Genomic DNA, 25,998 nt, shown 5'->3' on the forward strand with positions numbered 1-25,998 from the left:
CAAACCCCTGCCTCTAGGTGTGAGCAATGGAACACCTGATTTGTTTTTGTGGAACATGGCGTCCAGTAATTTCAAATAAAACTATTATCAAGACTCTGAGGACTCTGAGTCAGTGCCGTGGTTAAGATCCTATTACACTTGAAGCTATTACCCTGCTACATTGTCCTTAAGGCATTCAAGTATCTGTTGACTTGAATTAACTGACAATTTCTTCTAACATACTTGATATATTGGAGAAATTTGTCCCCTGGAACGAGCTTTTCCAAAACCAATTGGCTTTATTTAGGTTAGGTGCATGTGTTTGATGTTAGCGGTGTGGCCCTGGGCGATGCTGGGCCAGTGGAAGCACCAGGGAGCCCCAGTGTTGATAATGAGGTGTACAGCCACTCTATGAGCTGTGATATCAGCCATCAGCCCTCAGGCGAGGAAACCAGACACCTTTTTATAGGCCTAATCCTTCACAGTGCTGTTTGAGGCACACACTGTCCCTGGGCTGTATGTCCGAATGTCTATGTGCTGTCACTGCTGCATCATGTATAAGAGCACAAGAGGACATTCAAATAGCTGTAAAACACAGGGAACTAGGAAAATGCGTAATTATGCTACTAGACTTTAGCTTCAGTCTCTCTTACTAATTTCACAGTTAGCATTAGCCTCGTGCCCACTTTTGTTGGTGGGTTTGGCTTGCAGTGCTAACAAGTCAATTTGAAAATGGCAAGCTTTTAAAATCACTTCAGTCCAAAAACTTTCATGAATTTTGTTTTGTCATTGTTTGTTCAGGAAATTGACATTTTTTTATTTGTTTATAATAACACAAAATGAAAATTCATCAATATGAGGAAAAATTATGTTTTTTTTTTGTCTCATCTCCCTGTTTTTCTCTAGATTTTTTATCCATTGATCTCTGTCTAATTAATGTCAATAGGCAGCAACAGGCATGACACTATCACAAATACTCAGTTTAAATGTGTAAAAACTCATCTGTTCCACTCCATGTGACTCCCTGCTCCCACTGCCTGCCAGTTGACCCCAGAGGTCAAACCCTAACCCTTGACCTTGAGCATATGAATGAATGGCGTCTGGCATCTGCACATGTTGTGATTTGGACTTCAGGGGATTTCCGAAGACCAGTAGGGAAAAAAAGATTATTTTTCAGTAATATATTATAAAACATGACTGCAATAATCCTCGCCTTGCCCTTTTTTATGAAGTCCTGTGTAAAGGAATTAATAAAAGGCTTGGAGTGCACATAATTACAAAGCCCTGTGTGGTGATGTCTCCCTGTTCCAGTAAAGAATTTGGTGTGGCAGTTGTGGTAGTTGGTGTCCCCTCAGGTTGAATGCCAGATGAGAGCACTGATTGGACAGTTGGTGGTTGTTAAGGATGTAAAAATAACCAAAATATCGCAATGCTGTATCGTCAAAAGTGTCTCAATAATATCGTGAACCATCGCAAGTGTTTTAAGTCACATAAGTTAATAGTTATGATGCAGCAATGGCCAAAAAACAGAGGGAACTACATAAAGCAAAACATACAGAGGAACTACATAAAGCATGATCCTTTGCTCTGTTTCAACAAAGACTACATGAAGAAATAAATGTTATAAGCACTTTGAAATCTTAGTTCTTTGGGTTAGTAAGTCTTGTCAAGGCATTTTATGAGGAAAAGTAGCACATTGACTGTTTTGTTAGACTGCATGTATATTGTGAAAATATCGTACAGAGAGGCAGAGTGAGATTTGTGGACATGTTTACAGACAGGGCGTGTGATAGATCGACCTCAGCAGATTTGCAGTTCCTTCTCTGGCTGTAGGTGTTTATTGATGCCAGTGGATACATAAAGTAATTAGAGATGGAGCGCTTTCGTCTCCATATTTTCAGCAGCAGTTTAGTAGTTATCTTTGGTTGTAAATTCTTATCAGCAATGGCACACTGTTATGCACTAAAGTTAATTATGCATGTACACTACCGGTCGAAGGTTTAGATACTCTTTTTAATTTATGTTACTTCTTTGTTTCCATTATTATTTACATTGTAGATCCACTCTGAAGGCCTCACAACTATGAATGGGCACATATAGGATGTAGTAAACAAAAAATAAACTGAAAATAACTAAACTTGTTTTTGATTTAGCCACCCTATGATTTGCCTACTGCTTTGCATGTTTGGCATTTCTTTATGTGGAGAAGGCACAGCTATGAAGTAAAAAACATTTCACGAGACTTCATCAGAAAGTAGTAAAAACAGAGGGGGGGGGAAAAAAAAAAAGAATGCATGAGAAGGTGTGACCAGACTTTTGACTGTTACTATGTGTTGTCTGTTTCTATTCTCAGTACTAGTAAAGGTGGCTGAAATAACTTTTCTCAGTTTTGTGCTCAATTTATCACTTACGGGTAGCTTTGGTTACAGGAATTGGCGTACCTTGTCTGGTAGTCTATTTTTTTCTTGGGCATCAACTTGGTTTCAAAATGCTGTTTAAGATGACTGCATGCTTTGACCTCCTTTAAAGTGCCTATGACAGAGCAGACTACTCATTTTATTAAAACACGGTTAAGATCATGGTCATTTTTAAGATTGAAAATTTAATTTCCTGGAAATCATGACATCATGCTAGGGAATTTCATAACTGTTACCTTGCAACCATGTTGTACACTGGGCCAAAAGTCCTCTAATGTACACAGATATTAGAATACAAAACACCTTTGCTTTGTTGAAATGTTATTTAAAATATCAGATTTTTTTTTTTTTTTGAGAAAATTATGTCCAACTTTTGTATAGAATTCTCCTTACTGGGATGTCCTCGATATAGAATTCTCTAAAATAGAATTCTGCACTTCCTGCAATTTTCAACATATTTTTCAACTTTTCCTCACAAACTCCTTCTTGAATTGGTGTAAAACTCATTTATATTTACAACAGGATTCATCCCACCAACTTTCATGATATTGTGACATTGAAGAAGATCAGGACACTTTGAGTTCTCAGACACCTGCCTGAGCTCCAGAGTGATGAGTGTAGGTTTGCGTTAGCTCTACCATGGACATGTCTCTGTGTATCTGGGTCGGGGGGAAGATGGGAGGGGGGGTGCTTTGGGGCGCTGATGCTTCGTTTTCCCTCATGTGCTGTTTGGACTGTCAGTCACAACTGTCAGATGCCTGGACCACAGAACAGCAGCCTGGTTTCACACCCTCTCAATCAGCCCCCCATCGCCCTGTACTAACATGGTACAGGCGTGTGTGTGTGCATGTGTGTACGTGTGTACGTGTATGTGGTCTACTCTATTCATAGAACCTGCCAGCTCACCCTGTCACCACTGTCTCATATGCCAGAGTACCTTCCGTCTTTGTGCAAAAGTGGTCAATATGAAATTCGACATTTGTCTGTTCAAAGTAATGGCTTCAGGCTACTAGGATATTTATTTCACTATTTAAAAATAGGTCTGAATGAGCTCATCATGTTCATCCATCTGTTTGTATAGTGTAATTACTATATTGACTTATTGTTCAATATATGTTAGAAGAAAGAATACATTTTGGGGGTCAAATTTTATTGTGGGGAGTTTTTCTTTCTAGTGAGGAACATTTTGGTATTTTTCAGTGCAGATTTGAGCTGTGCAGTTTGTGTTTTTGTAACTGTATTATCCATTTAGAATAGTTTTGTTGTCGTGACAGGCCTACTGTACACAGCAGCACTGGTTCTCAGTTGATTGATTTGTGCAATAAATGTTTTTGTTCCCATTTTAATACTAAAATCAAGTTTTTATAATACTGTATGTTTGTACAAATAAATGCCAGACTTGCATTTTATTTAGCTGATATTTTTCAGAAGGAGTGGAATGGGAGACAAAACCGCACATCAGCAGAGAAAAATAATGTAAATGTTATTCCCTGTGTGAAATCAGATTTGACAAGCAGATTTAGTGTTTCTCTCGATGCTCCTCTGACTGGGGAGCTTGTGGCTGCATGTTTTCTTTTTTTGCGGGCCTGAGGGGAGGCTGGGTGTGGAGTTTCGTTCTGTCAAAAAGTTGTATCTGCAAGTTGTTAGAGGTGTTGACTTATTAAACAAAACAAAATATGAGTTCATGCATGTTTCATAACGGAGTATTGGTTTTGCTCTGGAATTACTGGTGGCCTTTATTTGCATTGGGTTAATTGGGGTAAATGTTAATCATCTTTTTTTTTTCTAGATTAACAGCAAACACACACATCCCATTAAGTTTTATTTAATTATTGATTTATTTTTGGCTTTAGTAAGAGAGAAATGGAGAGAGGTGAGACATGTATGCAAGAGGTGTGAACTTTAGCTGTGGTAAATGAGTTTATATTAACACAAGATATCTTGATGTCTGTGAATAGTGGCAGGGGAGTTTTATTTCATTTTATTTTACATGTGTGGTGTCATTGTGTGCCCTGTGGATATGGTGGTAGCACATTTAGTTGATTTATGTTTATTTATTTATATATTTTATTCAAATGGAAAAGAAAAACTGCCCAAAACCCATCTATTGTACTTTTAATGTCTAACCTACTTTATTAGCATGCCTATACGTTTATATTTTGTCAGATTACCTTGTTTTATATATGCTCTTAATTGTATTTGTACAGCGTCTTTGAGTGTTTAGAAAAGTGTATATAATATATCATAATATATATAGGTATATATATATATATATATATATATATATATATATATATCTGTGCGAGAGATACCAGCCATTTTCTTACAAAAAGGTACAAACATGGCCTCATAAACACTCACAGACATATTGTTGACATGACATGAACTGGATTCCTCAACTTTTCCAAATCCTGACAGAAACTTGCGCTCACATTCGCCGTGGTTATATTTGTAGTTTTCTTCTGTCAGTCTCAAACCAGTCAGGCTTTTGACAAACAGAGGTGCTTCTGCCAAACCAGGGGCGTGAAATTAAATCAAAAGGAGCAGGCAGTTTATATCTGATCTTCTGGAGCTGCAAATGGACCTGGCATTTTTAACAAAGTACAATTTGTGAACGTCACTGATTTGTAGTAAAATTCTTGCGTCTTCACGTAGGCTTGGCACGATAATAAATTTAGACGTGTGATGTTTTCATGAAGAAAATATTGACGACAAACGATACAATTTAAACTATCTTATGCCACTGATACAAAAACCCTAAAGTAGGATTACCCCCAAAGATTATTCTAAATGTAAAATATGGTTAAAAAAACATGAGCTGCAATAAATACTGTAATAGTTAGTTTGCATTTGTAATGAGTCTCATCAATTAAAATGTTATCATATAGCCAAAAAAATATATTTTTAAAAATTGTACACACGATAAATAGATATAGAAATAACTGTGACAGGTCTATGTTATTAGTATTTGTAAGTTTTTCATAATGGCTATACTGTGATGCATGATGTTATCAGTAATGTGAGTGATTTGCACTATGATTTGAATAGTGTTTGTGTGCAACAGCCAGTCCTGTACTATTTGTGAAATGGACCGACCAGGTAGAGCCGTGTAATTAATGAAATTTGAATTGAAAACAGTGTCAGTTGTATAAAGTTTAGTTTAGTTTCAATATTGTTGTTTATCACCAATATTTCCTTCAGCAATAAATATCGCACTTCAAATTTGGTTATTGTGACAGGCCTATCAGAGGTCCACAGGTCCTCTGTCAGTTAGAGTTTGGAGCAGAGTTCAAGAAGAAATCTGACTTTTCTTTGTGGCAATGATTGAAAAGTATTGTTTATGCTTAGGAAATAAATACTGGAGGGTATTTTATTTGTTTAGAATATGACAAAATTAAATAAAAAAGCCAAATATGAAGGCCTGTCATAATAATTACTATATCAATTTATTGTTGAAAAGAAGACTAACAATTTATTTCAGGCCTCAGTATTTATATTTCGTACTCCTTTTTTTTTTTTTTTTTCCTCCCAAAAGTCAGATTTTTGCCATTTTTATGTAAGAATGTCATATTTGAGCTGTAGAGGTTGGAATAAATTACTTTTAATGATACTGCATATATAAAAAAATTGTTTACTGGGATTATCCTGTTTTGTGTCAGTGGCATAAAGTAGTTATATTATCTTGATATATTAGAATATTATCATTTATTGCAGTGGCATGGAGAGGTTCAATTCAAACTAGACAAAGTTTTTTCTGATCAAATATGTTGCGCAGCTCATCCAAGATGCTTATTCATTTCTTCAGTTCCTAGAATTTCTCTTTTGCCATGGATCCTACCTGGACAACTAAGGGATTTTACAAACATGTATCGCAGTATTTCTCTGTAGCAATATATCGTGCTTTGAAATTTATTGTGACAGACCCATTCTTTAACCTGGCTCATAAAAATAAAACTCCTTCCTTCTTTAACTGATGAATTGGATTGCAGAGCTTAAACTGTGACAAATGACTTAATAGACCTAATAGTGTTTACCTTCTGATCTCATTTCTCCTATTATGTCCATAGTAAGCAGGAAATGGTCAGAGGAAGGAGCCAGGGAAGAGAGAGAGTTGTTGTGGCGGATGGAGCAAAATCCCTTTTGCTCGGAGCTTCCTTTTCCCCTCCATTGACCCTGACCTGCAATGACTGACAACCTTATGGGGGTTAAAGGTCCTCTATTACACAAAATTGACTCTTGTGAGATTTAAGCTATGTTAAGCTGTGTCCTAATGTTGCTACCTCCTCAGAAACATACCTGGAGTTGTGTTTTGTTTCATTCACACATATTTGAGTCATTATTTATTATTAGTCTGTCTACATCTCCAAAGCACAAAATGCTCTGTTCCACCATGTAAAGCTGTCAGTGGAGACTGGCAGGGCTGAAATGATCCAGATTATTTCAGTGAAGGTGTGTGGAATTCAGAAACACAGTATTGAGTTTAAAAATACAATGAGCACTTGCTGTTATATCACATGACATCACAAGGTGGAATAGCGTTTTCAGTTTTGAGAGATGAACTCAGCCTAAATATATGCAGGATTTGTGTGTTAAACGTGTGAATGACACAGAATACAACTCCAGGTATATTTGGGATGAGGAAACAATATTATAACAGCAGAAAATAGCATACAATGGGCCCTTTAAAAGCATTGTATTGCATCAAGGTCAGACTTCCTCATCAACTTTAAGTGTAATACCTAATGTTGAATGCATATGATTGTGTATATATAACCCTCTCTTGGCATACTTGGCACACTTTGCCAAACTAAACCTTCCATTAAGCAAACATGCAGGGAGCAAGTGAAAATTATTTTTATATTTGTCTGTGTTGTATTTAAAATGAATACACTACTTACATGACATAAATGCACACTTTAGGCTTTTCATTAACACCATTTTTACCATTGCATTTTCAATTAATCTTTATTGATAGAGTCCTTTGGTCACCTCGAGTGTTGTAAAGTGCTTCACATTAAAATCAACACAATATAAAAACATGCAAAACATTAAACAATGAAATAAAACCAATTGAGCAAAGTGTCACTGCATTACTGAGTGTTAAACGCCAGTCTGAATAGATGAGTTTTGAGTCTGGACTTAACAAGGCCAAAGTTATTTTGGCAAATAAAACATTGTCTTTGGCAGATTTTTGTGGACCCCAGTTTTGTAATGTGGAAATGTTTTCGCCGTCAGGTTAATTGGAGACCTCTGGCTAGGGGTGTAAGAAAAAATCGATTCAGTGATATATCGTAATACTTGCACAATTGTCGAATCAATTCAAAATGCATCAGAATAATATTTTCAGCAACATTCACTGTTCTCATAATTACAAAATAAACTCAAAAACTATATTTCATACAATTCTGTTCTTGTGAAGGTGTAGTTGACTATATTATTAGAAGTAATTATTGATAAATCACAATATATCATCCATTGTTTTAGAATGGGAATATATATCGAATCGTGATATCCATATCATAAGTATTGTATTGTCAGACTCTGAGGCAATGCACACCCATACCTTTGGCCTCAGTGCTGGTTCAGATAGCCCACAGAGGCATGGTGTGGGGGAGTTGTAGAAGGAATAGTAGTTGCAGCAGTAGCGCACATGGCTGTGGTTTTCCTGTGTTGTCTTGTTGTTGTTTGCTTGTCAGAGTTTGAAGGTGTGACTTCTCAGAGGTGAAGAGGATGGTGGTTTTTCGCAGAAGCATCTTGCACCCATGACCTCCACCATTTTTATCACCACTTATGAAAATCTGAACTTGTGGTCTACTGATTTTCAAGCATGAAGTGTGTACCAAAATTAAATTCATGGTGTCAAATAAAATACTCATGACTATTAGCAGAAAATGGAAAAATATAAAAAAATAAAAAATCACATTTATCTTGTGTTTTATCACAAGTAGTGTAAGACCACATGGAATAATAAACAAATACAATATTTTATTATAGATATTACTTTGTGTTAAAAATTACAATATTTTCTAAACAAATATCAAAATCTGTAGAGAGTATTGAGTCTATTCTTTAGTATCGAAATTGAGTGAAATTTTAGTAGTGATTTCAAATTGTACCAAGGCTTGGTCATTGCACCAAACCCTTAGCATGGTCCATCCTCATTGCACCATACTGTAGAATAAAATACTTTTTACAACCCTAATAGTAGAAAATATTGAAAATCTAATATTAAACCACACTAAAAAATAATATCAAAACAAGATGTCTGTTCTTTAGTATCAAAATCGAATTGTTTTGAAATTTTAGTATCGTGATAATACTCTAAAACTGCACCAAGCCCTTCGCATAGTCCATCTTCTATGCACCACCACCACCATCATCTCCATCTTTCTTCAGCGGTCTGACTTCAGTTTCCCTGCAGTATCCTTCCCCCCGCGTGGCCCGTTAGCGTCGGAGGGGGCTAAGGTTTAACAGAAGGAGCAGGCGGGGGAGAGGAGAGCCGTCTGGAATCCATTAGCCATCCCAGGCAAGCGCTGTTTCACTGTGGGAACCTTATCGATTGCCCTGCTTTATAATTATTCCACCTCCACCAGCTCTTTCTGCCTCTTGCACCAATCACACATCCACTTTCTCCCACTTTCTCTTTACCCTCGGCGTCTTCCCAGCTATTTTCATGCCTTTTATTTGTTTCCATGCTTCTCCCCACTTTTTCACAGCACATCGTCGCGGTAACGCCTTAATCGACGGCGTGACATGCTATCTGTGTGTTTATTGATGGCATGTAAGATGTTCTGACACACTTATCAGCAGCAGGCTCGGCTTCCACTTCCTCCACATGGGGAAAATCTGTCCATCACAGCTGCCATTAAGAAAGAACGTGACTAAAGAGTTTGCAACAGTAGAGCTCAAGAAAACCCACTGAAAACTGATCTTAGACTTAGACAAATTTTATTGATCCATAAGGGAAATTATTTGGCCACAGTAGCTCACATATGCCAATATATCACAATAACAAAGAGAAAATATAGAAATGGTAGTAATACATTCAAAATAAGTAGCAAAAATACCAAGAGACTGGTGTCAAATAAAGCATACTTAGAGAAATGTGTAAGTACAAATAAAATATACTGTGATCAGTGGGTGGAGGAGTTGACATGAAGTGATTATTTTATTTATTTATTTTATTTTATTTTTTTGAGGTCAGACATGCTTAGATTACCTTTATTTATTTATTTGTTTATTTATTTTTTACCAAGAACAATTTTGTCATTCACAAACTTCTTTTTTCAAGGTAGAGTGTAACTTGCATTTATTCAATTATGGTGATTTTATTGCTCAAAAATACATTTAAAAATGTGCATTTTTACTGCTTGTTTCTATAGAAATTGAAAAGTGCAGTGCCATACTTTGGAATATTGGAGGTAAAGCAATAACATCTCCGTGGAGACAAGTAACTGGCGGGCCCTCTACCAGAAAGGTTACACAGTGCACCTTTTATGATTGCACACTTCATATGATGTTGCAAATGAGCCCGCATTTTTACTGTCAATGATAGCCGTGGACATTGCGGTGAACTTGACATACCAACTTTTTTTTTTTTGTCTGATTGCGGACTTTTTTTTGTCTATTTTTGTCAAAAAGTTATTGTCTACTTTGATTAAGACCAGTCTGATGCCTTGGCAGAGGTCTTAATCAAAGTAAGACATATTACGTAATGGAATAGCTGACTCGAAATCTCGTAGTGGGAATTGACAAGTCTCAAAATAAAATGGTAAGTTCTTGAAGTAGATCAAGAGTACCGTGGCGTCTCTCCTCTCTCCCCTCTACTCAGAATTTTGTCTTTTCTGGTTATAAAGGTCAAAGGCCCTCTCACAGCTATTACATCAGTCACTGGCACTTGGTCAACAAAACAGACACATCCTGCATTAATGACATTTCTTCCTGTTTTGTCCTTGTCTGGGTCACAGCGAACAGAACGAATCCTCAAACCGGCGTTCTGCAGATAAATCCAAGTTTTAAGTGAGTTGTGAAAGTCTCCATCTCATTAACTTTGAACCGCTGTAACCTTGTTAGTCACTGTGTCTTCTGAGGATATGACAATGGAAATTATGACTGCACTCAGCAAAAATTATGAGCTCAAAGACGTCAGAGAAGAACAAAAAGCAGAAATTAACCAAAAAAGTTATTTTTTTAGTGTTTGATGTGTCACAAGTTTGCATGTTATTTTTGTATTGTGGTTTCCCTCTGTGCACGTGTCAGGGATGTGGAGGTATGACTCACGCTATAAAATACTCTTGACACTTCACTAATTGTAACTGTTTTCTCTTTTATTAAAGGAAGTTCAAATGATGTCTGGAAAGCAAATCTTATACCAATGGGCACTTTTGTAGGGTTTACTAATTACAATGTGGAAGAATTCAAAATATTCAGTTTGATAAAGGTGCATTGCATAACTTTTCTGGTAGAGAGCTTGCCACACATTTGTCTCCATGGAGATGTTATTGTTTTGCCTAGAATATTCTACAGTGTGACACCAAACCTGTCTAACTCCATGGAGACAGACGAGTGGCACAATCAAGCAAGTTACAGGTCAGATCTGTTGAAATGTAGGCCAACTCACAATGCATTTTTCAAGGTATTTTTAGCAATAAAAGCACCTGTAATTGAGTAAATATTGGCTAGATCTTTATAATGTGGAACATCCAAAGCAAAACTGTTTTATTTATGGAGACAAGCAGGCAGCAGACTCTACATCAGAAAATCAACACAGTGCACCTTTAATGTTTTAAAATCTGTGTTTAGATTTTATTAATATTTTGTATTTCAAGTATTAAGTATGCTCTGTTTCAGAAGTCAACCTTTTCCACTGGGTTAGGGTGTGAAATTAGGTGTGACATGAGGCACTTTTTTTAATTGCGGCTACGGTCGGCATTTACACAAATAAGCCATGTGCTTTGTGGTTTCAGTTTCTCCTTTCAAACTTTTAGCAGTTTGTTATTTACTTTTGGCAAGTCAAGACCTTGTTTAACCTGTATTAAAGGTCATGGTCACATAATGATTTTTGTTTTGTTTTTTAAGTACTTCTTAACATTGGCATTCCATGTTTTATAACTTCACATATATATGATAGGGTAAAAGTATGTATAATTTCCTGAATACAAAATATCTTGATCTTGAATGTAGTCCTTAGCTTTTTGGCATCATTTAAATTATTCAGCTAACTCACCCCGAGTTTTCTCATTTCTTGTTGTCCATATTTAATCGATAATAAAAAAATATTGGTGAATAAAAATGGATGAGTAGGACACAACTGACTGATCAAAAAGGAACCAACAGCCCTAGTAATTTAGGAGCTGCAAAGATTAAAACATTCAGTGAAAGTGTATAGGCTGGAAGCGTGGTCCCACCCGATGATATCAGCTGGTGAAACGGAGCGTTTTGAGCTCATTAGCACAAGACTGCAGCTACATTTTATCTACTCATGTCTTTGGGTATCTTGGAAATCACAACACAAGTGTTATGTGTTATTACTCGAACATGTGAGTGAAACTAAACCCATTATTAGGCATAATATGGGCCCTTTTAAAGTGCATTGCATAATTTTTCTGGTGGAGGGGCCCTCAAATGCTTGTCTCCATGGAGATGTCTATCTTCATGGAGACCAAACCAGACCAAGTTACTGGTCAAATCTGTGGAGAGGCAACTCTGCTCACAGTCAGAATGGCTGTTTTTCTAGCTATTTTTGAGCTATAGAACTACTTGTAGTTTAATCAATCTAACCAAGTTAAATAGTGCACCTTTAATATTTCGTTGACGTCTCTGCTGGATGTTTGAACCTAAAGCGGACTCCCCAGTAGCCCCGTCTCTTTCTGTTATTGCACTTTCCTCATTACAGTTCTGTGCTAAAATGCAGAAGCTCTTTTCAACCTCTTCCAGGCATTTCTATCCTCGAGCTACAGCATTATACATTGTTGAACTGGCAGAAGCACCGTCAAATTATCAAGTCAAACAGTCCCCTTTTTACAATTCAGATCAGCCCTCGTGAAGCCAGAACACTTACTGTATCTGTTCCATATTTTATCAGCACGCTACTTAAAAGTAACAGAGCCACAGTCAACAGTAGTGCCTGAATCATAGCCACATGTTGAGCTGAGTTGACCTTTTAAAACAGCAGGTTGTAAAATCCTAGATAACCAAAATGGATGGGTGTTGACAATTGCTCTATTTACTCACTGTAAATCAGCTGAGGCCTATTGTTTTCTTTACGTTGCTATTCTAGGCGATAGCGCCGTCATCACTGTGAAAATTTCAAACTCTATTTCGATACTAAAGTTTAGACTCAATACTCATTGCTGATTCTGATACCATAATATTTATAAAAAAAAAAAAAAAAACTCCTTCAGCATTAAAAGTGCACTATGTACCTTTTTGGTTTGGGTTTAGTCACTCCCTTGTTTCTATGGGTATGTCATTGCTCTACCTAGAATGTTTCATAGTATGTCATTAAACAGCTCTTCCTTACATTTATTAAATTACAAGTGGTTTTATATCTGAAATATACAGAGAAACACAGGCATTCTGACTGTGAGCAGTGTTGCCACTCCACAGATCTAACCTGCAACTTGGTCTGGTTTGGTCTCTAAAGACAGAAAGGTTTAATACCATAGACAAAGCATTTATATCTCCATGAACAAAAAGATGTGATGGCCCCTCCACCTTTCTTTTATATTACCATGTGGCCTTATATCTGTGTATTCCTTCAGTCGTCCAGGTAGGTTTCATAGTGGTCCATGTGCGTATACTAGTCTGTGCTCTTGTACTTGTTCTGATACATCTCAAGATCATTCTAAAGCTATTCAGGAAAGGTTCATATCTGTCCTGTGAGTGTTTTTTAGTACCAATACTTGTGATTAGTATCTGATTTTTGATACCTTTGACAACCCTACCAGGAAACAAGCTAAGAAAAGCTGGCTGTTGAAGTGGGTGGCAAAAACAAAGGCAATTAATGTTTGAGTCCGTGTGTAGACTTGTGTGCTGGTGTTTACTTGGTGTATTTGTGGTTGAGAAGCAGCTCCACTCATGTTGCTCTTGTTGCTGTGTCTTTTTGCAGGAAGTTTGGGGAGCGCCCTCAGCCACAGCGCCTAACAAGGTGAGTCTACACGCACAAAGCACAACCCAATATACACACACTCTATACCACTATTTTTGGAGCTGTTAAAAGTGATGCTGGCTTTCCTGTTTTATTATAAATTAAAAAAGAGAATATGAAAATGGGGTCACAGTGTAAAAATGCAAAATGAGACCAGCACAAAACCACTGTCCTAGATAGGATTTTAATAACATGCTTTTGTTAAAAATAGGCCTGTCACGATAATTACTTTATTGACTATTGTTCAATACATCAATAATGGAACAATCATTTTTGAGGGTTAATATATTTGAGTACTTTTTTCTTCGTACTTTTCATTGCAAAAAAAAAAAAAAATAATATAATAATAATATATATATATATATATATATATATATATATATAATATACAAATTACAATATGATAACATTTCAGTTGTAGAAGGTTTAATTATGAGGTTAAATTATGCAATCTTAACTGTTTATTTATTGCATTTCATATTTTTTATCATTATTGTACATTTAGAATACTTTTTGTGGAGATATTTCCTTTCCGGTTTTGTTTCAGTATTCTCGTGTATAGTCTGTATTTTCTTCAGCAATATATCTCACTTCAAAATTTGTTATTGTGACTTGCCTAAGTGTAATGATTTATTATCAGTAAGTTTATCAACCAATCAAATGTTTTTAACTCATATTGATCAATCAGGATTTCATTTTTCTTTTGCAAAACAAAGGAAAAAAGAAATTATAGTCAGATTGCCTCTTCCAAAGTCTGCTCCAAACCACATGTTTTTACTGACACCATTGGCTGTAGATCTAAACCTAAGCTGGCCAATCATTGACAGTTAATAAAGTCTAGATCTTGATCGCTATTAAAATTTGGTTTAAAAATTGCCTAGCCAATCAATCAATACTGAATAGTGGGGAGCTCAAACTTTTTTTTTTTTTTTTTTTTAAACTTTTTTATCATTTGCCATTTTGTAAAGCTCCTATATTACACACAATTTTCTTACTTTGAAGCAACATTATAACCAGAAAAGATCAGAAAATAGGACCGTTTAAATATGATTTTCCATTACAGGAGTATTACTTGCACTTACATAAAATGCTTCCTATTTTTAAGCTTATTTTACACAGTGTTGCATCAATCCCAAAGCTCTGTGTCCTGGCCTGGCTGCATGAACTCCCCATGCCCTGTATTGTTGGAGCATTCAGTTTTCCTCAGACCAGCCTCCTGCACGTTTTTGATTAGGCACACTTCTCTTGTTCTGAGTCAGTGGGAGCAGCGCTGGATGGACCCTGAATGTTGATGGATGGTTGTGGTTTTGCTCCTGGAAGCCTCTGTACAGACTTGTTTGCTTGTTGGTGTTTGTGTCATTGTTTCTGGGAAGCGGCTAGCCTCTTTTTACGCGTGGCTCTCTGTGGGTAAAATGAATGCTTACATATTGTCCTGTTCTGGATGGAGGGGCCCCGAGCGTCTTTTTGATGTGTCTGGTTCATTCATGTGCTGCCAGTGGGACTAACTCAATGGCCAGAAATATGACAGTCACCAATAGGGATGGGACAACACACAATAATATTGTGATAAAAAGGGTAGACAGTAATCGTTTGCGGGACTTTTTATATAATCGTGATAATCGGCAACAAAAACAATTGCTATTTTATCACCAAAATGTGCAGAAAAAAGCGTGACCATAAAGTTTTCTGCTAGATCAATGTTTTCTGTTATAACAAAGAACATTACTGTGGCAGTTGTTTAAAGGGCTTATATTGACTCTTTTAAGCTTTAAGCCATGCTATAATGCTTTTACCTTATTAAAAATATACCTGGACTTGTGTTTTGTTTCATTCACACTTGTTTGAGTAGTCCTTTATTATTAGTCTGTCTACATCTCCAAAACTCAAAATACTCAAAATTGTAGAGATTGGTAATTCCAAGTCTCAAATGATCCAACTGATTCTAGTGCACTTGTATGGAGTTTTAAAAAATACACTAGAGCACTTCCTTTATTACCACATGACATCACAAGGTGGAACAGTGTAACAGAGTATTTTCAGTTTGAGAGATGAATTCTGCCCAGATTTGCAGAGTTTTTGCATTAAACGTGTGTGAATGAAACAAAACACAACTGTATGTTTGTGATGAGGAAAAAACATAACAGAAATCAGAAAATAACATGGGCCCTTTTAAATATGGAACTCATTAAAATTATAATTATTCATATCCAAAAATTTTGAACTGTCAACAACTTTAATAATGATTGTGATATTATCGTTAATCGCAATTATTTAGGCCATGATAATCATGACAACGAATATATATACTGTATATATATCAATATATCCCCATGCCTACAGTCACCAACATTGTGACTAAGAGGCACACAACACATCTCAGTGCATCGTGTTTTTCTTCTTTGTCCTCTTCTCTCCTCTTGTTCACTCACATTCCCTCGTCTCTACTCATTCAACATCTTCCACCACTTTCTGTCAGGCAGCAGCACAGGCAGTCCTTCTGGGGCTTTTTAGGGCAGCTAAAGCTCGGGGTCCTGCAGGGGCGCCGTGTCAGGGAGGCTACTCGACTGGAAATACAATACAGAGACACACAAGCAGTGAGAGAAGCAGGCACTAGCACGCACTGGGGTCCAGGGAGAGCGCCTCTTACACATTCTGTGCACATGAGGACAAGATGCTTTCTGCCTTTGGGCTCACTCTCAAATGCACTGGAAAGCCCTGTGTGGAAGTGGGGAAGGCTACTCACATCAGCAGTATTATAAAAGTCTGAATTTTCTGATCCTAGATTCCAGTTGCATTTTCAGAATATCTTTAATTTAACGGTGCACTGCATAACTTCAGCCTACACCTTTTCGGTCAGTACATGTTAAATATGACTGTTTGTAGAATAATGCCAGAATATACCTGTGATGGAAATAAAACTATCAATAACATTTTTGGTGGAGGGTCTGCCACTTGCTTGTCTCCATGGAAATGTTATTGCTTTGTCAATAATGTTCCACAGTAGAGATTAAACCTATTGTATTTTTGAGCAATTTAAACACCCATAATGAACAAATGCTAGCTAGATGGATATGTTTAATGCCATACCATGAAACATTTCAGGCAAAGCTCTAACTCTGTGAAGACAGATAGACCATCCATCAAAAAAATTGCGCACTGCACCTCTAAGCAAGTCATTATAAAAAAAAAAAAAAAAGCCTATTTAACCACTGGCCTTACTTATTCAAAGCCAACACTAAGTTAAGAGGCCGAATGTACCCAGTGGCATGACCGATGATGAATCTTCAACTCAAACTGCAGTGGCACCATGATCTAGCGTGTCTGTGCTGACACATGTTGGAGGTTACTTTTGGGCAAGATGCTGAAACTTCCTTCTGAATCTTACGATTCATGTCCCTTTTATTGAGCATACATTTGCTTTTTGCCAAATATGGTGAAGTTTCCCACTCTGCAGTTTGTACAATTCATACTTTTCTGAAAGCCGAAACAGTAGAGCTGGCAGCCGGACTTTGGCATTTTTGTGTTTTAAACCCCAAACCAATTGTTTGGAATTTACCAAATACAATAAAGAAATATCAGTATTAACTTGGGGTATTTTGAGTAATCTGATACGATTTACATTCTAGTACATATTTTGATTTGACCATTTTCTAATTGTTTTTAGAGTTTATCACGAAAATTATACATGTGTCCCCAGAAAAAAATATGTTTGAAAAAATGTTTAAATAGATCGTTGTTACACACAGTGTGTTCTATTATTATGGCCCTTGGTCTTGACATCAGCAGGTCTGTGTATAGTGAGTTTTCTTCTTCACCATTCTGAACTGTGGTCACTGGAGTTCCCCAAGGATTATGAATAGTCCCAGAGTCGCCATGCTTCGTGGGGTGATTGACATGGATGTATTATCTAACAACTTGGTACTACAAAAACTTAGAGGGGGTATTATGCAAAATCACTTCTTTTTTTTTTTTTTTTTTTTAGCTTTCTACCATGTCATAATATTGTTCCCTCTATAAAAGGCACACCTAAAGAGGTTTTAGATGTCATCCATGCAGGTTTGAGTATTTTAGCAATCTCTCCTTGGCCATAGCTAGTTAGTTGGCAAGCCTATGTCATCCATGCTCCCACATAACAATTTTTCCATAAATATATAAAAACATGATACAAAACTGTATAGAGCAACTTGACAAACCTGATGCGATGTGCAGTCGCTTCATTAGCAGGATGCACGCTGATTGTGTTGTGATAGCACTTTGAAGGGGATTGATTTATGTGATATATTATAAGTGACACATATAAAATATGTTAATAATTTATAGATTTTGGCGATTTACAGCATTTTGCAAACAACTAAAGGTAACATGGTGATTTAAATATGTTATATGTGCAGTTAATACTCCAAAGAAGTAAAATACTCCCTATGTTATTAGGTTCTTTTTTCAGACCAAGGGTTTGTTTTCATACCTGACAGTTTCGACGGCTCACTAGTGGTCTTTTAGCCCCCTCTTTTAGTGTTACCAGGCTGCTCCTCAATCTCATTGGTGCATGCAGTTCCCCACTCTGTTGGGGCTCTGGTGTCAGGGCTCTGTGCTATAGACCAGTGGCAGATGCACTGGACAGATGCTGCATCTGTAGTGCTTTCACACATACACACAAGTGTCTGCTCCTGCACACTTCTAATAAGCCCTCTCACATGACTTCCCATCTCTGTTTCAAATTTGATTGTAAAAACTCCTTCTTGAATGCATTATATTTCCAACATTTACTGCTGTTATCAATGTTTTTACTTTTAATAAATGTAATGTTTACGGCTATTAGTAATAATTTAGATGGTGGGTGTACTTTGGTGCAGTATATAGTCACATGGCCGTACAGGAAATTAAATGTTTGTGTTGCCTTGAAGATGCGCTGTGTTTTCTCACTTCCTAGGTCATGTGTAGTAAATGCGACCAGCACTTTCTTTTGTTCATGACTGATAACCTACAATAAATCTGCCAAGTGTCAGCTAAACTTAGCTTGAATGTATTGGTTTCTCAACAAGAGGTTTACTGGGTTGGCAGGCGGAGTTTATTTACTTACTCTAAAATACCACAAATTATTAGTAAGCATGTTATTATCATCAACAGTCTCTAATATAACTTACTCCTGAGCTGGGACAGTTTTTGCATCTGTCTCTGTCAGGTTTACAGTGCAGAAGCAGCATTAGCACTGCTGTCTGTGAGCTGCGGCGCCGACTACGGCAAAATCCGGACCAGATCATATTGTAGAATGGACTGAGTTAGACAGGCAAAGTATGAGAGAAAATATGGCCTGTATTTATAGGGAAGACACTTGTTTTAACGATACGTGATTAGCGCCCCATAATTTGAGTGACAGTGCGCACTGTTGGCGGGGTGCCCTGACAATATAATGGGAGGAAAAACACTGGGATATCACATAAGCCAAATAATTTTTTTTCTTCCAGTAAATGCATTTTACTTAACATGTATTTGTCCTGAGTGTCCTCAACAAGGTTTTAGCCACTTTTTAGTGGTGCTGTTGTATTACACAGAGGTTAAAGCTGCATTTAACACCTCTGGGGCTTTGTTGTGGGTCATGCGTGAGCCTGTTCTGTTAGACATTCTCTTTCTTCATCTGTATTTTATTAAATTTTTATAGATTTGCTTGTTTTTGCAACATAATTTATCTTTACACTTAACACTTGCTAATTGGTGGTGTCTGTTAGTTGTCACCAGGATAAATTAGATTTTAAAGGACTATCTTTGTGCATTGTAGCTCTTATATTAACTGGTAAGGGGAATTCCCAGTGTATTTCCCCTCAATTTTCAAATTATCATAGAAATAAAACTTTGTCTATAATGGTACATGGTTTTATAGACATCTGGCCCAATTGTTGCTGTCCACACAAAATTTGATTTATTGAATTTTTCTTTTTAATGGTGGGGGTACTGCAAATGTTTCTGTTTTGTTTTTATGGGTTCCCATCAAAATTCTGTGGTTCTGAACCATATTTGGTCCCTTAATTTGTGTTGTATTGACAAGCAATACTGCATTTTGGTTCAAGTGTGTTGCATTCATTTGTTATCACATGCAAAGCCTATTTCAAAGGTCATGTAAGGCAACAGTTAGGCTCAAAAGTTCAAAGGGACATCACAAATAATACATGAAGTAACTTTGTTAGCATGTTTAAAGATAGGGGTGGAAAACCCTCTTCACTCTGACTGGTCTGAAGGACAGTTGGTTCCTCTTTTTGTTCACTCTTGAGGCCTCTTATTCAGACCTCACATCACTTTTAAAATTCCAATTTAGAACAAAGAATCAGTTATTAAAACATGTAAATTACATTGTTGTGGGATGCTGTAGGAAATAAAAAACATTGTAAGTAGTGGAACTTCTTAATCCTTCTGTCCATCTGCATCATCAGTGAACAATTTGAAACCGAATCCTGCTTATATACAAAAACTTGAGCAAAAATAGATTCAGATTCAGAAAACTTTATTGATCCCATAGGGCACTTCATTAGCAGCATCTCCGAGCAGTTCTCACTTCTCACACACACAAACACAAACAACCAGATGTTATTGTCATATTTTGGTTATCATTCCTTCTTCCCATCTCATTTTTGCTTTTTATACTAAGTCTTGTTGGCCTACAGAGTGAAATTATGGATTTAACTTTATGTGAAAGTCCTTGTTTTGTAGCAGTATATTCAACTTACTTTCTTACTTGGGGTAAATTGTGCATTCCTCTCTTCATGATGTCTCTGGAGTTCCCCAGGGATCACTAATAGGCCCTCTGTTTTTCTGACACTAAGTTCTTGTTTCACTTGAGCCCTGGAGGAAGCGGCCAAGCATCAAGTGTGCTTTACTTAATGTGTCTCATATTTCCTTTTAACTAGTGCAATTGTGTGCACCTTTTTTCAGGCTTGGCTCAGGGAAACAAAGTGATTTTCTCCATGTGGTGAATCGATGCTATCATGTTACTATATAATGGCCTCAAGTGTTTGGAATTCAAAAATTGCGCATTCCTTCTCATGTTTTGCTGGTGATGTGTGGTTGAAAAATGCCAAGTCTAAACAGTGTAATTGCATTTTTCCGTGTCATCTCCGTCTAAAGTGAGGAATCGGAGCCAGTTGGTTATGAAATCAAACTCTTCCGACCCCCGGCTGCACCCCCCTCCGTTGCAGACACGCACAGAGGCCCCACACTTTTCATAACAAAGGCTCCGTCCAGAATGAGCGTGCGGAGGGGAGAGTGCATGGTGAGTGGGACGCCCCGTACACAGCTCGCGTGTCAGGTGTCATGGGCATATGTGCTTCTGCTCGGCCCCAGCAGTTTGATAATGCCTACGAGGCGTGTGTCTTAATTAGGCTTCGGAGTTCGAGCTTTGACCTCGTAATTTTTTTTTTTTTGGTCAAACTGATGCGGTGAATATTTAAAGGGCCATGATTACACTTTTTTCTGATCTGTTATAATGTTATATCCTTATCAAACACATTCCTGGAGTTGTGTTTTGTTTCATTCACATGTTTAACACACATATCTTCTATATTTAGTCTAGTTCTTCACTCCAAACTCTAAATTCCACCTTGTGATGTCATGTGGTAATACAAGAAGTGCTCCATTGTGTTTTTAAACTCCATACACCTTCACTAGAATCATCTCGATGATTTAAATTTCTCCTGGACTAAAGGTAAAAGGTAGCTGTTAACATGAAAACTACCACTACATGACATCACAAGGTGGAACAGACCATTTTGAGCTTTGGAGATGTAGATAGACAATAGGGAATTACTCAAATGTGTGAATGAAACAAAACACAACTCCAGGTTCATGTTTTTGAAGAGGTAACAGCATTTTATCACTGCTTAAATCTCACAGGAGTCAATTTCCTGTTGCAGTTTACAAGTGGAACTCGATACAACAATATATGAGAATGCAAATAACTTCAGAGAACACTACCATCCGAGTTTAGCAATTTAATAGCAGAAGGCACAAAAGAATTGGAGAAGCTGTTTTGTATTTTGTAACGGCGCATAAATTATGTAATAAGAAAAGATTTAAGCTGCAGAAGTTTAAATAAATAACTTCTATGATAATTATTGGTTCTTTCTGTTATTTATGTGTTGCAGCTCAGGGCTTTTAATGACACTGTGTATTTAAACATTTGTTTACTGGGATTATCCTGCTTTTAGGTTATTGTGTCATAAAGTAGTTTCAATATTATGGCTGTATGTATCTCTAGCAATATATCATGCTTCAAAATTCATGGCCCAATACAGTACAGACTTCTATAATGTTCATTTTCAGTTTGAAGATGCAGACGAGTATCACAGCCAAATCATTTTCTGCTATTTTTGCTAGTTGCTAATAATTTTGTTTTTCTTTGTGTGAGCTACTGTGTCATAATTTCCCATGTGGATCTATAAACTTTGCCTAACTCTAAATAAGGGCATAGTGTCTTCCCCCCAAAGCTGTGTTCATCCAGACAAGAATTGACAAGCCGGTGTAGAATGTAGGTTTTTAGAAATGCGTGTTTCAAAAGAGTTGATCAACATTTTTTAACTAAAACTGAATACATTTGCTACATTTTGTTTACTTCCAGAGCTTGTACTAAGTTAACCTATAGACAGATTAGCTTTTCGTGTAAATAATGTATGGGTCTATCACCCAGTTTAAAGTTCCCATATTATGCAAAACTTTTAGCCATGTTACAACCTTGTTATCTCATCAAAAACATATCTGGACTTGTGTTTTGTTTCATTCACACATTTTTGAGTAAACTTTCATTATTAGTCTGTCTACATTTCCACAGTTCAAAATGCTCTATTCCACTTTGTCATGTAATGAATTGGTAAGTTTTAAAATTAACAGCTACATTTTACCTTAAGTTCAGTATATCTTAGAAATTCCAGGGCTGAAAGCACCCAAATGATCTGAAATGAAGGTGTATGAAGTTTAAAAACACAGTGGAGAACTTCATGTAGTACCACATGTTATCATGCGGTGTAACTTATGATGTCAGTGTTTTCCATTTGAGAGAAGAACTCAGACTAAATATGCAGGATTTCAGTGTTAAACATGTGTGAATGAAACAAGACACAAGTCCGGGTACGTTTTGGATGAGGGCATTATAACAGATTGGAAAATTGTGTAATATTGGCCTTTTACTCTGTACAGTTAGTTTTGAATTCAACTCATAATTCCATTGACATTATGAAGAGCTTGAGTTGTACTTGAGTAGACGTAGCCCAGATTTAGCAACTTTTCTGACACCAGCGGCGAACTCTTTGCTGGTGAGCTCAGCTGAAGTTTTTTTCGTCTGTTTTCTTTCCCCCTTTCCTTCCCTCTCCTGAACCTCCTCGCTCCCTCACGTTGCTTCCCCTTTGCACCTCGCAGTCCCTCTGAGCCGGTCATTTATGGTTCAGCTCAGTCCGCAGAGATGTGACTTTTTTGGCTTATATCTTACACAAGCTTTCCAGAGGTCATTGCTAGTGTACAATCCATCTGCTATGTGTTTTCTTTTAATCTTACTATGCTCAATCTATGCCTGTCTCAATAATTACCATATCATTTTTATAGTTCAATATATGAGAGCTGGAGCAATATATTTTGGTGTTCAGTATTTATCGTGTGTACATTTTCTTAGCATTAGTGGGGAGATATTGTAACGTATTGTGTAATACGATAAGATTTGAAAGTCGTATATTGTGCAAAATTGTCTGTGAGCTTTAAGCTGTATTAGAATGTTCTTCCCTTATCAAAACATACCTGGAGTTGATTTTGGTTCATTCACACGTTTGAGTAATCCTTTATTATTCTGTCTACATCTCCAAAGCTCAAAATGTGATCTGTCCACCATGTTATGTCACGAAGTGGTAGTTTTCAACAGCTGCCTTTTACCTTTTGTATAGTAGAGATTTACAATTCTAGCCCTGAAACTATCCAAATGATTCTAGTGAAGGTGTATGGAATTTAAAAACACTGGAGCACTTCCTGTGTTGCCAAAATTATTTGAGAGAAGAAGTCATCCTAAATATGTGGGGTTTATGTGTAAAAATGTGTGAATGCGTAATTTTGTGATTATCCTGCTTTATTGTTATTGTGTCAGTGACATCGTAATATTTCTCACATTTTCATTTTTTTTCATGACAGGCCTAAGCTCAATCAACACCTTTTTTATCATCACATTATTTTCTGATCACAAAATTTACTAATGACTACCTTTTTGCTTTTATTATTATTTACAGAGAAGCCATGCGGAATTACCTAAAAGAAAGAGGAGACCAAACTGTCATGATCCTGCACGCGAAAGTTGCACAGAAATCCTACGGCAATGAAAAAAGGTGAGTGAGTGAAAGGCAAAACGCAGCTGCTTTTGAGTGAGATATCAAGAACTTGGCCCTGGACACTAATCCCCATCCACCTCGCAAAGGAAGGTCATAGAATCCACGGCAGAGTACAGATTTCCACAGATAGTGGGGGAAGTGACTGGAGATGTGCTTCAGGAGAACACGGCACATTTGTAACAGAAATAAAAAAGGAGTTAGTAGGGATGTCACGATGTCCAAATCTCTCTCGACGATATTTTCATTACATCTTGCATCTTATACTTTTAATTCGATATTACACGATATTATTGTGAAACTATAACTGACCAAAATGTGTTTTACTTTAACATAAGTATGATGTAAGTGCAGATACAAGCTCGTAATATTTAAATCAGTGAGTAATTTTGACAGGTTTCATTTTTACTACGTAGGCCTTTTCTTATTGTAACCAAGAACCTTGCAGACAAACAAATGCCGTTTCTTAGTTGCATCCAGTTGTGTAGGCTGTGGTTCTGGTTTGCTCTTGGTTTAGATTCTAAGTCTTTGGATCTATTCTAGGTTTTAAGTTGAAACATGTGAACAAATATCGTCAAAACCCACTCTGTTTCAATATTATTTATAATGATGTGGAAAAAAAATAGCAAATACGACTAGGATAATAAACTGTTTTTCAGTGTCAATACTTGTTCACAGGAGTGGCTTGTTTTGATGTTTTGAGTTTTAGTATCAGTTGGGTAATTATACTAGTACATTCAATAGCCCTAGTATGTAAATATGTAACTCAGGAATTCAGGAAAACTTGGACTATTTGTAACAGAAATAAAGAGGAATTAGTAGAGATGTAACGATATCCAAATCCCTCAATACAGTATTTTCATGATACATATCTCACAGTACGATACTTGCTGTTATATTTTGTGTGGAGCCTAACAAAATTGTGAATATGCTACTTTTCTATCATAATCCAAATAAGATTTTAAAGTGCTTAACTGTTATTTCATCAGGTAGATTGGATTGAAACCGAGAGAAAAGGATCATGGTATATGTAGTTCTCTCTGTTTTTTTAGCTGTTGCACCATAACAATGAATTTAAGCAAAGGGACTTGTAATTCGATATATTGTTATTGCTCATGATATTATTGTGAGACTTTTAACAATACAATATCAAAATATAACAGTTATTGTTACATTCCTGTGATTAGGTGAACAAAAAGTGTTGTACCTTAACATAAGTACAATGCTGCAATATTTCAACCAGTGAGTAATTCTGACTGGTTTCATTTTTGCTACGTAGGCCTTTTTCCTATTGTAACCAAGAACCTTGCAGACAAACAAATGCTGTTTCTTAGTTACATCCAGTTGTGTAGGCCGAGGTTCTGGTTTCCTCTTGGTTTAGATACTAAGTCTTTGTATCTATTCTAGGTTTTAAGTTGAAACATGTAAACAAATATCATCAAAACCCAGTAGTCCCGTTTTACTCATATTTTAAATACAACACAATACAAACTCTATTTCAATACTAATGAAAACACTACAACAAAATAACAATTACCACTTTTTTATACAGCAGACTCAATTTCAACACAGAAAAAATGGTAGCTTCTTTAATATTATCATGCTAGTTCTGATATAGACTGACACCGTTCTAAAACTATTCAGGAAAGGTCAAATTTTGTCCTATTTGTCGGTGTCAATACTTGTTCAAAGGAGTGGTTTGTTTTGATACGAGTTTTAGCATCAGTTAATATGTCTGGATAATTATACTAGTATGTTTGACAGCCCTAGTATGTAAATATGTAACACAGGGAGCCGCTTATTCTTACGAAACTGTGAATTGTATAATATATAGTTAATATAGTTCAGTGCTGAAAGGAACTTCATCTTTCTTGGCCTGTTCCCTTTATCTGGCAACCGTCTTCACTCCACTCTGCCCTGGTCACCTCCTCCTCCATCATCTCTTCTCCTCTGTTTTCTTGGCCGCGTAGCTCAGCGCTGCTTGCAATCTCATCAGGCCTATCTGAAGGTGAATCGGTGAACGCAGGGCCAGTTGGGAGACACCTCAGAGAGTTGTAGCTCACCGGGGCAGATACGTGGGGAGGGCAAGTGGAATTCCTCCCATGTT

General features: G+C 36.8%; 1 protein-coding gene across 1 annotated transcript in view; it reads left to right on the forward strand.

The window, feature by feature from the left end:
• rbpjb (recombination signal binding protein for immunoglobulin kappa J region b) overlaps positions 1 to 25,998 on the forward strand; it is a 56,721-nt gene that overhangs the window by 17,958 nt on the left and 12,765 nt on the right. The window contains exons 2-3 of the mRNA XM_020937781.2: positions 13,507 to 13,545; positions 23,796 to 23,891. Coding sequence (XP_020793440.1) covers positions 13,507 to 13,545; positions 23,796 to 23,891 — 135 coding nt within the window. The remainder of the gene's footprint in view (positions 1 to 13,506; positions 13,546 to 23,795; positions 23,892 to 25,998) is intronic.

The sequence above is a fragment of the Boleophthalmus pectinirostris genome, unplaced genomic scaffold (assembly GCF_026225935.1).
Source record: "Boleophthalmus pectinirostris isolate CB_2022bp ecotype Guang Dong unplaced genomic scaffold, ASM2622593v1 HiC_scaffold_20, whole genome shotgun sequence".
Classification (NCBI taxonomy): domain Eukaryota; kingdom Metazoa; phylum Chordata; class Actinopteri; order Gobiiformes; family Gobiidae; genus Boleophthalmus; species Boleophthalmus pectinirostris.